This window comes from Trematosphaeria pertusa, assembly GCF_010094035.1.
Source record: "Trematosphaeria pertusa strain CBS 122368 unplaced genomic scaffold BU26scaffold_27, whole genome shotgun sequence".
Classification (NCBI taxonomy): domain Eukaryota; kingdom Fungi; phylum Ascomycota; class Dothideomycetes; order Pleosporales; family Trematosphaeriaceae; genus Trematosphaeria; species Trematosphaeria pertusa.
The window spans coordinates 440,571-455,934 of NW_022987238.1; the positions used below are offsets into that span (position 1 = coordinate 440,571).

The window sequence follows — 15,364 nt, forward strand, 5'->3', positions numbered from 1 at the left end:
AGGCTGGGCCGGCGGGCGGGTGCACATGGGCGGCGCGGCGGGCGGGCGCGTTCAGCGGGCAGATGCACAGCACGCGTGCACGGCGGTCGCGGGCAGGCAGTAGGGATGCGGAGGGGGTGGTGTTCGTGGATGAGGAGTTGAAGACGGCTCCACCACGAAGGAGTGAGCATCCGGGCCTGATCCCGCCACTAGCTCGCACGCCGGGCCCGCCCCCAGCAGCCACGCTCGGCTTGAAGCCTAGAACAGCACGACAGAAGAAAGGCCCGCGATTGTCTCTGACGCTGCCCGCCGAGCGTCACTCATCCACCGATTGCTGCCGGAAGCAGCTGCGTCAGTCACGGCGCCTTCATCACTCCACGGCCCTCTTCTGTGGCCGCCGGCCGCCTCTATCCACCAGCTTTGAGGGCGCGCCATCGCCATCCCCGCTCGAAGCCACAATGGCGCGTGGCGCTCCCGCTGGCTGGCCCGCCCAAGCTCCACCCTTCCATCCATTTATCCATCCCCGAGCAAGCCAGATGACGACACTTGGGGGAAAAAGAAAGCCTGTATTCCATCATTCTCTCTCGACCCCCTGACCCGTCATCCAGAGAACCCATCTCCAACATGTGTGCTGCGGCGGGCCTGCTCTCTGGAGTGCATATTCTCGTGCACTTTGCGTCTAGGGTGCCTGTTGGTCGCGTTTCCCGTCCTCTGTTGATAGCAAGTCGCAGCGCAGGAGGCGGCGTGTTTTGCGTGCTGCTGCAGCGCCGAAACAGGCCACAGCCAAGTCCAGTTGAAGCCCGCTGCTGACCATCTTGACGAGTCTGGAACCGTGATTCCCATGGTATGAAGGCTGCGTTGCTGCGGCCATTACTCGCACTTCCAAATCTGCCGAGGACAAGTGTTTGAGCATTAGAATCAGCCACTCACATACCACGATACCATGAGCATGAGCGGTTTGCATCTTCATTCTTGCCGATTCGGATATCTAGTCATAAGTACCGCACGCGGCTGGACAGCTGTTCGTACTTTCCGTCCCTGGCAAGGACACATACGAATACACGAGGTAGTACATCTGTTGAATCCCGGACATCTAACGCTCCACACATCCAAGCAAAAATAGCTTAGGTGTGGTGACACGCAGCTTCGGCTCAGCGCCGACTTGGCGTCGAACATCATCCAATACTGAAGGCAGGAAGAAGAGGCAGGGAAACGAGGTCCCCAGGTACAGGGAGAAATATTCCCCTGTGTAAGATATCGAACGCTGTGCTCCCGAAACCTCGTAAACAACTCGGATTAAGATACAGAGTAAGAAAGTTCTCCTCAAGCGCCTGAGCCACGGCCCAGTGCTCGCATAATATCCTGCAATGACAGGTTCGCAGCCTGACCATTGTTCTGCTGTGCATTGGTAGCACTCGGACCTGCGTTCTGCTGATATGGGTACGGATACGCATACTGGGCCTGAGGCTGTGGTTGGGGCTGCTGTTGCGGCTGGTTCTGAGTTTGCATGGCTGCTGCCGCCATTTGAAGCCACTGGGCCATCGCCAGCTGCTGCTGCTGCGGATTCTGTGCTGGTGCTGGTGCTTGAGCCTGCTGTGGGTAAAAGGCAGGATTGACGTAGGCAGTAGGCGGGAATGCCGGTGGATTTACAGGCGCTTGGGTATATGTGGGCGGCGCTGGTGCTGAGTACGGAGCTGAATACCCTGCGCTACTCTGAGCATTGTTGCTTGCGTATGCGTTCGCATTTGCAGCTGCCGGCGTTTGCGTTGGCTGCTGTGGCGAAGTATGGCGATTCCGCTTGCGCTTGTTTTTGCCACGCGGGGGAGAGTGCTGGGGTGGAGGGCGTCCGTGGTCTTGACGGGCTGGAGATGCGGATGCTGCAGACCTGTTACGGTGATCTTGGGGTGGACCGTTTCTCGGCCGGTTCTGCTCTTGATGCCTTGCGGGAGCGTGAGGCTGCTTATAGAAGTCACCGCTCCTATCATCCCGAAACCCGTTTCCACCCATGCCGCCTCGTCCACCTCTTCCACCTCTGCCACGGAATCCCCTGCCGCGGTCTATCCAGCCTCCTCTGCCCCCTCTGCCCCCACGCATCATGCCCCTTCGCACATGGCTGCGATCTTCGATCGGAGCACCTGCACCGACCACGTTCTCGAAATGCTCTGGGCGAGTAAGCGGTTTGTACATTCCGAGATCTTCGTCATCGTCGTCGCTATAATTGAGAGCACCACCCTGATAGTAGGTCGGCATAGCAGGCGGGTGTGCATCGGGGTGCATCGAAGGTCGACCACTCTCACGAGGCTCGTAGTTAGTTTGGTTCCTGGCTTTCTTCATCTCCTTCTGCTGCCTCTTGTACTCCGCCTCCTTCTCGTCGTCGGAAAACTCTGGCTCGCCGGTCTCTTCATCGTGTAGGTTAGATGCATCTGTGTATTTTTGTGCCTTCAAGGGCTCAGTAAAGACAAACGTCGAATGCTCGTTGACGTAGTAGACGGGCGTATCTTTGGCGATACCTAAGGTCGTAATCTCTGCCGGATCAGCAAAACCTACTGAGTAGCGTGGCTCTTGGACACGGCCAATGGTTTCGGAAACCTGGCCTATAACCGTGCGGTTTTCCAGGCACAGCGCAGAGCCGGATTCCAGGACTTGGTAGTCTCCAGATGTATTGGCCTTGATCACGACCAGATTGTCGACAATCGACTCAACCTTCCCAAGCTCCGTGATCTTTGTGTCTTCCTTGACCTCTATGTTAGGCTTTTTGTACTCCTCGGCGACCTCGTTGTGTGTTCGGACTTTCGCTTTCGTAGAAGGGCCCGAGTCGTCTTTGTCTTCTGCCATCAACCGGCGCACCATTTCCTCGGGGTCGAGCAGCTCGCCATCTTCCGATGCTTCCTCATCGTCCGAGCTAGAGTCGTCGCTGGACGAATCGGAAGACGAATCTGAATCCGACTGCTCAGAATCCAGCTGCCACTCTGCATCCGCGTTTTTCTTGTTCGCTTCAGCGGCCTGGAGGAACTCGGCTTTGCCATCATCTGCAAGTCCCGAGCTCTCAGCCGCGATTGGAGCCGTGGCTACGATATCCGCAGGTGCGGACGCGGTTGGGCTGGACGCTCCCAAGGTCTTTGGTGACTGCGCGGTCTCGACATCGAGGGTAGCGGTAGCAGAGGCATCGCCACCGTCTGACGAGAGTAAGAATGCAACGTGATGGCCAGGTTGAGTTGGCTTACTCTGCTGTGGCGCCCTGACTTCACCTTGAGTATTGGTGGTCACGGCATCGACGGCTTTAACGTCACCGTAGAAGCTGTCTGAGTCTGAGAGTTCGCCCTCCTCGGGTCCCTCGTCGCTCCCGCGATGAAACGGGACATTCTGCGCAGAGGCCTGCGGAGCGGGCGGCGCGCCCCAGAGGCCGAGGCCAGGGATGTGCGACGACTGGCTCGCTGGCTTAGGAGCTACAGCGGCGGCAGTATGTGATGTCTCCCCAGTATGTACGCCAGCCGACGTGGGGCTAACGGTGGCCGTGCCGTAGAAGTCGTCGTCCAGGTCATCGACCGGCGAGCTCGGCGCGTCGAGACTCGAAACACCATGCTCTGCGTCGACATCGAGCCGCGCCTTTTTGGCGGGTGGCTCGGTGATGTCCGCCATGTTATCCTCTCTCCTCGCAGCTTGTGTGACGCGCTGATAATATGCGTGAGGTCTTCTGCAGCCTGCACCAGTCTCGCCAGTGGTGCAGTTGGTGGTGCGTCTTGCAAGGAGAAAGTCGAGGAAGGCGCTTTTCCAATAATGCGACGCTCGAAGCTTGCAGCTTAGCGCCTTGGCGAGCAAGCCTCAGCCCTATGCCTTGGCATTCACTCACGTCCTCCACCTCGACCTTCGACGTAGCTAGCGGCATGGATGCTCCCCGCGGTCCCTTCCCTCTGAGATGAAGCTGCATCTCTCCTTCTTTCCCTCGAAGATGTTCAGCATAGACCTCTAGACTTCAAAGTCGTCGCGGATTTCTCCACCTGTTCATTTCATGGCTGGATAGTAAACTCCACGTTTATCCATTCCTCTCGCACAAAATGCCACCCAAATCGCGTGCTGTAGCTCAGCCATCATCACAGAGAGTTGTCAGGTAAGATCAAATTGGTGCTCAGTTCTTCTGGAACTAACGATCCGCAGGAAGCCGGTTGCTCAAGAGCCAAAGCCTCCTCAACTCGAGCCGATCGTTGCGTTCTATGTATTCTTCGCTGCCAATATCCTCGCTGCATTGTTCTCTCCTATACAAGACTGCGATGAAGTGTTCAATTACTGGGAGCCCACACATTACCTGAATCGTGGATACGGCCTGCAGACCTGGGAGTATTCCCCAGAGTATGCGATTCGGAGTTGGACATACACTGGAGTACACGCAGCAATCATCTGGCTGGGGCATCTCCTCCTCAGGAACAATATGGCTGGATTCTACTTCCTCCGCCTAGTCCTAGCCCTCGTCTGCTCCCTATGCGAGACACGACTGTACTCCACAATATCCAGGACCATGAATCCGCGAGTGGCTATATTCTTCCTCATGGTCATGATCTTTAGTCCGGGTATGTATCACGCGTCGGCGGCATATCTGCCTTCCAGCTTTACCATGTACACGACTATGCTTGGCTTCTCTGCATTCATGGATTGGCGAGGCGGCATCAGAACGGCCCAGGGCATCTTCTGGTTCGCCCTTGGGGCTTTGCTTGGATGGCCCTTCGCCGGCGCTCTTGTGGTTCCTTTCGTACTAGAAGAAGTTCTGCTGGCGACCGTCACCGGCGAACTCTATGAGGGCTTTTGGAGATTACTCACTGGGGCTGTGAGGTCGTTGGTTCTCTTGGTATGCCTTCCCCATGCTCACACGATAGCCATGCTCATCTCTTTTAGGTAGTCCAGATGGGTATCGATACGTTCTTCTACAAGAAGCTCGTTTGCGTCCCGCTCAATATCGTCCTCTACAATGTCTTCAGCGGCGGCAGCAAAGGTCCTAACATCTACGGAGTGGAGCCGTGGCACTTCTACATCCGTAATCTGGCCTTGAACTTCAACGTCTGGTTCTTCCTGGCTATGGCCGCTCTTCCATTACTCCTGTTTCAGCATGTTATTCGTCAAAAGTCGATCTCTAAACAGACACTCCTCCGCGGCGTTGTCTTCGTCAGTCCGTTCTACTTGTGGCTCGGGATTTTCACGCTTCAGTCTCACAAGGAGGAAAGGTTTATGTACCCAGCATATCCTGCTTTGGCTTTAAACGCGGCGATGTCATTGCACGTGTTGCTGGCAAACTTCGGTTCCGCGGACCCGCGGGATCTTGTCAGCAAGATACCTCCAAAATTGAAGCTCGCGGTAGTCAGCCTCTTCGTCCTCGGGTCCTTCGACCTGGGTGCGCTCCGGACGATCGGGGTCATGACAGCCTACTCTGCACCTCTCAGTGTATATAAGCCACTGAATAAGGAGGGCGCTACGAAGCCTGGTGACCATGTCTGCCTGGGCAAGGAATGGTACCGCTTCCCGTCTTCCTACTTCCTTCCGGATCAGGTACGAGCCAAGTTCATCAAAAGCGAATTCTCAGGCCTCCTTCCTGGTGAATTCAGCGAGGCAAATGTCGGGTTCGGATTCTTCCCCGGCACATGGCTGATGCCATCCGGAATGAATGATGAGAACAAAGAGGATCCGGGGAAATATGTAAGTCTCGCTCAAGCACACCCTACCTTCACAACCGCTAACCCATCCACAGATCGACCTCGAGCATTGCAAATTCCTCGTAGACTCCCATCTCCCAAGTGTGCCATCCACCTCCCTCGAACCCAACTACATCTCCGACACAGAGACCTGGGAAAAGATGACCTGCAAGCCCTTCTTGGACGCAGGCCGCACTTCCACGCTTGGCCGTCTGCTCTGGGTTCCGGATTGGCCCTTCATTCCGCCGCGCTTCCGGCGCAAGTGGGGCGAATACTGCCTTCTGCGTCGCAGAGACCAAAGCGGAAAAAGTGAGCAGCCGCCAGCGTAACTGTTATTGCCATATGCATGATCAATGAGCAGACGGTGACCTGACAACTTCGTCGTACCAATATTCCCCTTTCGAAATAGGCCCGAAACTGCAAATTCGGGGCCCGTTCCGGCTCCTCTGGCTGGATTCCTCGGGGGTTTGGTCGCGCGGTTAACACGCCTGCATCGAATTACACACCGATGTACCGGTGTACTTTTAGAGGACGTCTGGGTTGGGATGAAGATGGCAAACACAGGCTAAACTTATTTCGGCAATCATATCCCGGGCTTGGGATTGACGACAACGCTTGCTTGCGTTCGCGAACCCCACACAGAGCGGGATTGCGAACGTTATCGCCATCGTCTGGCTGCATATCGGCATCGGGACTCTTCGTATAGAAACAGGTATGGACACGCACAATGGCAATTCGTATTTCTCCTTTCTTCCTCTCCAATCTCGGTCCAAACCCTTTTTCTTCCGTGCGATTGCGCACTTCAAGTACTTCTCTGCACCCGCCTAATGATAGGTCTGCGCGGTAAAGACTGTGTTTATCGTCACCACGGCAGAGCTGCGATCCCCAATCCGAATTATACACATCATGTCCGATCTCAGGCGGCGAGCTGAGCAGCAGGCGGAAGACGCGAAGCATTGGGTGCGACATAGCTGCAACGCTGCACATGCGAAACTCAATACAACGCTGAAGAATGCGGATATCGATCCTAAGCACCTGCTATATGGCGTGCTTCTCGTTGCTACACTGGCCTGGGTCGCATCGATAGTTACACGCCGGCTGCGCTCCCGCAAAGTCCCCGTCTCGCGCCCTAGCACGCCCGATCTAGAGAAGCGCTCCCCGTTCAAGGCTCCAACGCGGGAACCAGGAGGTACCACACTCTCCAAGGCAGCAGCCCCCGCCATACCTGCGCAGATTATTGACAATACCCAGTATGGATTCCCCAAGACTTCAAGCGCCCCGCTGCAGCCCCCTACCCGGACTGGTCCGTCACAGACACCAAGCCGCTGCCCTACCGCCCCTTCCGCTACGGCCCCAAGTACAACGTAACCATGGGCCTGCGCACTATGCACTGGGACGAGTGGATCGAGCTCGACAACCACTACATGAAGTTCCACGACCTGAAGGCTCAGCGCATTATTGAGCGCGGGAAGAAGTGCAGCTACACAGCGCCCGAGGCGTTCGACGGCGCGGTCGAGCTGGTCGAAGAGCTTTGTGACTATCTTCCGCAACGGTATCCGAGTCTGTATCGGAAGACGGCGGTTGGTATGGATAACGTGGTTACGGGGGAGAGCTTTAACATCGTAGAGAGGCCGCTCAAGGAAGACCCCATGCAGATGGCCGCGCGCTTCGTACAAGACGATCTTGCCATCATGTTCGAGAAGGCCGACGGACAGTACTATCTCCTGGCTGGCTCCATCCTCCTCGCGGGCTTCTGGCGTCTAGAAGACAAATTCGGGATGCCGCTGTCCGAGATCCACACCAGCGGCGACGTGCCGCAGTTCAAGGAGAAGCTGGAGAAGGGTATGATGAATTTCTTCCGGCGCGTGCAGCCGGGAAATCCGGTGTTGCGGAATAATTACTTCATCCAGGTGGATGACAATTTGGCGTGGAGTAATAGTATTGGGAGCGAGGATAGCGAGGGGATTGGCTGGTTTACGGCGGAGAAGAACAAGGCGATTGAGAATCATTGGTTTAGGAGTGAGAGGCAGAGTTTGCGTCGGTATGTCCCTTTAACCCCCTTTTCATCTCTTAGGAAGTCGCTGACTCATACTAGGCTGCCGCGCTCTGGTGGTGTCGTCTTTACCATCCGGACATACTTCCATCCTATTACGGACATCTGCGCAGAGCCGTATGTACCTGGGCGACTGGCGAGTGCAGTGCGGAGCTGGGGCGATGATGTGAGCAAGTACAAGGGAAAGGAGCGGTATCAGGAGGTGCTTCTCGAGTATCTGGATAAGAAGCACGAGGAGCAGGTCGCGAATGGTTTGGATCTGTCGAAAGAGGATGAGTATCGCGCATACCCTTACTAGACATTTAGCATATTTTGGAGGTTCGATGAATCTTGGTCCAGCATCTGGATAGCTCAGCCCTTATAATAGTCAGGGGGCATATAGTACCGCAATAGAGTTTCTAGTCCAGGTAGCAGGCTCTATTATTATAGCCCTGTGGTATATTTTGCGGGACCTAGAATAAGGGTCCTGCCTTCTAGAAGATCTCATGCGCGGTCCGCCGGTACGCCGCCTACCGGTGTGGTTTGTGGAGATGAAAGGGACTGCCACAGGCAATACAGTTGAGGCCGGGTGCTATAGATGTCGGGGACTAGACGGCGCAGATTGCTCTTCATGCTGCAGCAAACTTTAATCTGGGATCTCCGGCGACGTCGACCTCGCGTCTCGAGCGGGATTCGGTATTCGCTGGGTTGTCGGGCGTTGGGTAGTTGCGCATGAAGCCTCAGGTTTCACTACCCAGAGAGGAAAGATACTCGAGGTCGAGGGATCGGCGACTACTTACTCATGGCCTGTCGAATCGGTCATGTCGTGCAGTAGCTCGCGCTGGTCCGTGAGCATCTCACCCGCCGAAGGAAATAAAACTCCATATTCGGGGCTGCATGTGTCTGTACGCAGCATGCTCCGAGCGTGACAACTCTGTTGGCGAAGAGACGGCGGCGTGATAATAGGGAAACCCATTACAACCGGCCCTGCCCTTGCTACTGCGCGACTAATGGTACGGTAATGCATGGCCAGCCGGCAGTTTTGCTTTGCCAACGGCTTTTCAACACCTGGTCCCCGTCGATACTTTTCGGGATATAGTACTTTGCGAGCGGGGTGTTCCTTTTTCGCAATGGTGAGGCGGCGGACGTTGCTTTTGGGTGGCCGGGTATGCGCCGTCATGCTGTCGTGCTGTGATCCAGTGCGCAGCATCGACGTAGAGGTCGTGATTAGCAATGCTTTGCGCGCAAAATGCGAGCGTGACTGGTGTTGTTGTTTATTGTTTATTTTTCTTGAAACCGCGCACGCCAATGTCGCCGGATGGTTGAAGGGTTGGCACCTCGTGGCAACCGAGGACGTCTAGGTGTCGATGGGCTAGTGGAGCCGTCCCGTCGGCGCAGTGCCGTTGCTGTGAAGCTGCAGCTAACAGTTGTAGCTGCTTTTGTTCGATGACGGTCCAGAGAGGATCTCAGCCCGTCCTCCCATCTCCCTCTGGGCTGTGGCTGCGGCACGGGCGACTGTGCAACCGGCTCTTCGACCGCCAGCCGGCAGAGAGCAGAAGGCACTGCAGCAGAGCTCTGCCAGCGCATCAGCAGCTGCGAACACGGCGTGCCTAAACTCGCCGGCAGGCTGCGAACTGCACATGGCAGGACCCGCGCCTGGACGAGGCCGGGCAGCGGATCCCGTGACGCTGAGGGCTAAAGGCTGCGCTGGGTGGCTCGCCTGCATGGGCCGGGGTGCCGCCGTTGCTTTATGCCTGTTTATCGGTGCTCGGCGCGCGCCTCTCTGCCCAAAGGGGCCGCTGACTGGCTCAATTGCGTCTTCCTGGGCTGGAAGGCGCTGGCTGGTCGATGAGGACTGGCCTGCTCGACTTCATCCGTCGCCGTCTCCCACTCTCCGCCAGTCCAGTCCCATATTAACGATGTCTGCACGCTGCACATCTCTTCAGGTCACGCCCCGCCAACGGCTCCGCTGATGCCTCTGTAACCGTGTTCGCGCGCGTCGGATGATGGATGCGGCAGGATGGCCTTGCCCGCGTTGCAGCAGAACCCAGGCTCCCTGGGGTTTTCGTCAGATCCAACGCAGCGAGAAGTGCTAGCCGCAACACGACGAGCCCACACGCCAAAGCGACGCCCCGAAGACGCTCGACGACCAGCAGGAGCCCGCCGCCAGTCGCTGCGCCGCGTGAAGGACTCCAAGGAACAGCTGCGGGCAAACCGATCGCGGGGGGTCAGCAACGCGACCGTCGAGTCCTCGACGACGAGCACCACCGCCGGCCGCTCGTTCACCGTCGCGAACATCAACAACGGCATCATCTACCTCAGGTACGTGCTGACGCCGCGTGTTTTCGCTGTGGGCGAGGCGGGAGAGGAGGAACAACAGAGGCTGTCGGGCAGAGAACCATTGGGCAAGAGCAGGCGTCGCAGATGGAAGGAGCGCCCCTCAGGCCTCTCCCGCTGAAGCATACATACACGATATACATGATACATTTGCTGACCCTCATCCAGACCCGTCGTCCGCCCCGGCAACCAGCGCACTCGGCCCTCGCCAGATCCCTTCGTCTTCCCCCAGACTCCGCCGGACAGCGCCACGCTCGACTCGAGCACACTGCGACCGCCGAGCAATGACTGGGAACAGAGCTTGTACGGCTCGAGGACACCCACCCGGACCGAGATTGCGCGCGCTGTGCCGGAGGAAGTGAAGACGGACGATGGTATCGGTTTGCAGCGGCCGCCGACTTCTGACTCGCCGCCTCGGCCAGCTGCGCACATTCGCTCGCGCTCCTTCTCGACCGCCGACGAGCACACCGCGTCCTCGCATAGCGTGGAGCCGGGGACGTTCAAGGTGGTGATTGAGAGACCGCCATTCGGACGCCCCAAGACGGCCGACACCGGATCCTTCCCCATCCTCGAAGTGCCCATTCCCCACTACCGCTTGGGCACACCCCGTTTCAGCGACCGCGGCACTGCCATTCTGCGCAGCTCCGTGTACACTCGCGCGTCGGGCACCGAGGATTTCAGGTCGTCCTTCCTAACTCCGCAGCGCGCGACCCACTCATTCCTCTCGTCCCGACCCCGTTCCGACGTCTACTCGCCTATCTCGCTCAACTTCCGCACCACCATGGATCGCGGCCCCCTCCAGCCGCCCAGCGCGCCCTCTTCTGCCCGCGTATCCAAACTACCAATTGGGCCACAGATTTATGACGCGCTTACTGCTAATCCGGATGATCGGGCTGTTGTCCGCTTCTCATCCTCTGGAGATATCCTCGCGGCCACCCCGTCGCGCCTCGTTGCCCACATAACATCGCCCAGTTTCCTGGACTATGAGCTGCTGTCAGACTTCTTCCTTACCTTTCGTTCATTCCTCTCCAGTCGAGACCTAGTGGCATATCTCATCTCTCGTCTACGGTGGGCGGTCAACAGACAAGATGACTTTGGGCGTATTGTACGCGTGCGCACATTTGTGGCTCTTCGACACTGGATATTGAACTACTTCGTGGACGATTTTGTGCCCGTGTATCGGCTGCGCGTGTACTTCTGCGAGCTTGTCAACAGCCTCCATAAGGACCTCAGAGCTCGTGAAGATAGCGGGGGAGGAGATATCAAGATCGTTGGGGAGTTGAAAAAGTGCTGGCGACGTACGTGCGCCTTATACTGGGATACAGAAGAAGGTTTTGGGAAAGATTCAACGGATGAAGAGCTGCTCCCCGGTGGACAGGTCGAATCGCAGGCCTCTCTCGACGATGCTGCTCAGCAGCTGCCGGTACCCGCGACGCCACCACGCCAGACTGCCCGTAGTGCCAAAGTGGATACCATTGGATCAAACCCGAGCGATCAATTCGCCAGCAAACATATGGACTGGGCCCAGAAGGTCCGCCATACACCTCAGAATTCAATGAGCTCGCCTTATATACCCTCTCAGGAATATGAGGGCATTCAGGTGCCCCTGTCGCCAGCGAGCGAGAACAGTATGCCCGTCTTGTCTTGTTCCATTCCGATGCGGAGTCTGAACAGAGCAGAGCAAGCTCACGATATGCCCCTGTATCCACACCCTGTGCCGCATCCGGTGCCTGCTGGGCCTCAGCGTTTTGCTGCAAGCCCACAGCAACCCACGTCAATCAAGAAACCGAATCGACCATCTCACGCTCATAAACGGAGCGGAAGTTTCTCCGATGCTTTGAGGGACAATAGGGCGCCTTTGTCTCTCCCAAAGAACGCGCCATCGGACGCTGCCATCTCGGCGATATCGAAAATGCCGGGGAGTCTGGTGCGGGGAGCGCTCTTCCAGCCCAGCTCACCGTATATCGACTTTAAGAATGGTGGCCTGCGGCATACAAGATCGCACCTAGAGCTGGCATCTGTGGACGCGTCCGGTCAGGACCAGGTCAGAGGACAATATGGGACTAACCCAGGGATGAAAAAGCTCTTTGGCAGCGTGCGTCGCGCATTAAGCAGCAAACAACCATCTGCTTCCACTCCACATCTTCCTAGCGCTGCGCACCATCACCACGCGGTGCCGTCTACTCGGTCATCCAACCCTGCCACCATCTCAACAGTGTCCGGGGGCGTACACAAGCGGCGATATGCTCGGCCGCGACCCCAAGTGCGAATCGACATTCTGGCATCGAAGGTCGCGGACAGCTACAGAGAGGCCGTCAAAGAGCAATTTAAAAACGAGCAGCACCACCATAGTGCAATGCCTAGCCTCGGAGAGTTTGAGTTCGATTTTGAGAAGCACAATTCAGCCGCCAACGAAGAACAAAGAAAGACGTTCGATGATGCAGACTTCCGGTTCCATAGTGGCATCACCGCTAGCAGTCAGTCGATTGTGATCATGGATGATACGGGCGCCCCGCCACTCCCATTGATGTCAGGCGCTCTACCGAGCCCTGAACAGGAGCGTGATCTCAATAACCCGCAGATAGATCCTGTGCCGAAGAGTACCTCTATCGATGCAAGACTAGCTGAAGAGAAGGTGCCGGCTACTCGACATTCTGATCTATATGACGATCCTGAGCCTGAGCCTGAGCCTGAGCCAGAGCCTTCTCTGGACTGGGGAAGGACTTCACACCGTTCCGTTCAACGCTCAATTGCCACCCAAAGGAGATCACTGTCTGAAGGCCGAGAGCGGGAACAAATGCATTCGTTCCGGCGCCGCGGCTCGACAAAGGTGTCAATGTCTCGTTCGGGGTCCCTGAGACGCCATGCATCCTATAATAGCGGGCTCAGCAGACACCAGGGAGGCACAAGTTTCGCGACCTTCCAAACCATGTCGTCCGATAATGATCCATTTTTCCTGGATAGACATCCGACTTCAGCTCCCGGCCCCGCCCGTCAGCTGCGTCGACGCCCAGGGGGCGATCTTCGTGCTGTCGATAATGTTCACGACCTGGAGTACATGCAGCGTCCACACTCTACCGGATCTGTCTCCAATCGTACACATTCAATCGCCAACTCGGTCATCCTACACGCCGATCGATATGTGGAGCCATCGAAAGAAGCCGACAATCCTGCCGGTGAAGAGAAGAGCGAGGAGGACGCGCGGAGCAAGAAACCCATTTCTTTAGTGGATACGCACTCTTCTCAGCCCAACCTGAGGCCTTCGTTCGAAGTCGAGGTGGCTAAGCTTGCTGCGCTGCCAGATGACACCGACGACGACGGAGGTATTGAGTCCGCCCTGATGAAGCTAGAGGGGCGATATGAAAAGAAGTCCCCTGATCTATCCAAAACAGACCCCGACCCTTCTCCGCGGGTGACTCTCGAACCGGAGGTGTACTCACCTATCGGAGCACCTATCGCATCCTCCAACCCATCTTGGATTCCATCCGAATACAACTCTTCGCAGACTCGAAGTTATGCGAAAACCGATGACGTTTTCTATAGGCCGCTCGCACCTCCGGAAGCCGAAGGTCAGGGCATGTATCGCCTTTCAGGAGAGAACTTCAATCGTCGCGTGCCTGCGGTCAACTCTGCTGTTGAGTCGGAAGATTCATATTCTTCCATCCCACTTCTTGATCGCGGTCTCAGCGACGTTACGACTTCACAGCGTGCGCACACCTTAGAGACGATGAGATCATCTGCAAAGCCTGCGCCACTCAAACCCAACACCCCACCTGTGCGACAGAACGAGCAAGCGGCGGCGCAAGTGACATCCGCAAACTCATCGATTGAATATGTGATCGAAACGGACAGTATGAAGAGGATACCGAGAGATGGTACCATGCCAAGATCATCAATCCCTCGCGAATCATTCCTGCTTGATGACGACGAAGACCTCAGCGACATGGAATCCGCCAGGCGGACCAGATCCGACGATAGCAGTCACGGCGTACGAAGCTTCTTCGACGATGAACCAACGACGGACGAGAATGAAAAGGATATGTTGCCGACGCATCCAATGCGTCATCCGCCAACACCGCCTCTCACCGGAAACCGCTTGAACGACCCATTACCGCATGTCGATACAACTGTCTTTGATAGGGGCTTGCCCACTCCAGGTCTTACGCCGACGTCTCGCTTGAACAATCAACCGTTCGGCCAGACCAGCCAGCCAGTGGAGCCTGCTATCGAGCTGCAAGAGCTCAAGAAGGAGAAAAGCCCATCGACACCAGCACATCTACCCTTCGTCCTCGCTTACGACTCCGAGACTCTTGCCCAACAGTTTACGATCGTCGAGAAAGACGCTCTCGATGAGATAGATTGGAGAGAGCTTATCGAACTTCGATGGAAGCAATCATCTCCACAGATCCGTGACTGGGTCCAGTATCTCCGCACGCAAGAAGCGAGAGGTGTTGATGTTGTCATCGCGCGATTCAATCTGGTCGTCAAATGGGCCGTATCCGAATGCGTCCTCACCGAGTGCACTGAAGAGAGAGCCCGTTGCATCGTCAAATACATCCACATCGCAGCTCACGCACGCCGATTAAGGAACTACGCGACAATGTATCAGATCACGATCGCTCTCCTCTCCAATGACGTCTCCCGGCTCAGGAAAACGTGGGCTTTGGTCCCTGCAGCAGAGATGCAGACCATGAGAGAGTTGGAAGCACTCGTCCAGCCCCTACGTAACTTTCACAATTTACGCGTCGAGATGGAAACGGCGACCACGGAGGACGGTTGCATCCCATTTATTGGTAAGTGCCCATACTTTAAGCAAGGAGAGAAACGACTAACGTAAGTAAAGGCATTTACACGCGCGATCTGATTTACAATGCCCAAAAGCCTGCATTCATCGATGCTCCACCCGTAGATGGAGAACGACTGGTCAATTTCGAACGACATCACACTGCTGCCATGATTGTCAAAAGCCTTTTGCGCCTCCTCGAGGCTAGTTCGAAGTACAATTTCAAGGCCGAACCGAACATCATCAGCAAATGCTTATGGCTAGCCGCGCTGAGCGATGCGGAGATCACGAAGCTCAGCCGGCAGTACGAATAATCGGATACCCACGACATGCTTGTTCAGCATTGCTAAGGCGCAAATTTCTGCGAGCATCAGCGAGCATACCATTCTACCATAACCATCTATTACCATACATCTGTTAATATGCGCTTCGAGCGCGAACAAGCGTGGCATCCGCCCGACACGACTTTACGACCACGTCCGCATTTCCTTAGATATCTCTCACATGTCGATTCCCCGGCTTATTGGCCACCATATACGCGCTCATAGACCTAAT

The 15,364-nt window shown here is 56.3% G+C and overlaps 3 protein-coding genes across 3 annotated transcripts; 2 read left to right on the plus strand and 1 right to left on the minus strand.

Moving 5' to 3' along the window:
• Positions 1 to 913: 913 nt before the first annotated feature.
• BU26DRAFT_525777 (NAF1-domain-containing protein) lies at positions 914 to 3,719 on the minus strand. The gene is made up of 2 exons (XM_033830585.1): positions 3,204 to 3,719; positions 914 to 3,155 (listed from the first exon to the last, which is right to left on the minus strand). The coding sequence occupies exons 1-2, from the start codon at positions 3,616 to 3,618 to the stop codon at positions 1,303 to 1,305; spliced, it is 2,268 nt and encodes a 755-aa protein (XP_033675884.1). The 5' UTR covers positions 3,619 to 3,719; the 3' UTR covers positions 914 to 1,302.
• Positions 3,720 to 3,848: 129 nt separating this feature from the next.
• On the plus strand, positions 3,849 to 8,119 carry BU26DRAFT_497429 (glycosyltransferase family 22 protein). The gene is made up of 8 exons (XM_033826288.1): positions 3,849 to 4,087; positions 4,135 to 4,819; positions 4,867 to 5,661; positions 5,714 to 5,966; positions 6,188 to 6,357; positions 6,534 to 6,846; positions 6,909 to 7,698; positions 7,753 to 8,119. Exons 1-8 carry the CDS (start codon positions 4,035 to 4,037, stop codon positions 8,006 to 8,008), a joined length of 3,315 nt encoding a protein of 1,104 aa, XP_033675885.1. The 5' UTR covers positions 3,849 to 4,034; the 3' UTR covers positions 8,009 to 8,119.
• A 1,590-nt stretch (positions 8,120 to 9,709) lies between these two features.
• On the plus strand, positions 9,710 to 15,123 carry BU26DRAFT_441727 (ras GEF; the record flags this gene model as incomplete). Its single annotated transcript, XM_033824472.1, has 3 exons — positions 9,710 to 10,011; positions 10,195 to 14,819; positions 14,870 to 15,123. The coding sequence occupies 3 exons, from the start codon at positions 9,710 to 9,712 to the stop codon at positions 15,121 to 15,123; spliced, it is 5,181 nt and encodes a 1,726-aa protein (XP_033675886.1).
• Positions 15,124 to 15,364: the final 241 nt, after the last annotated feature.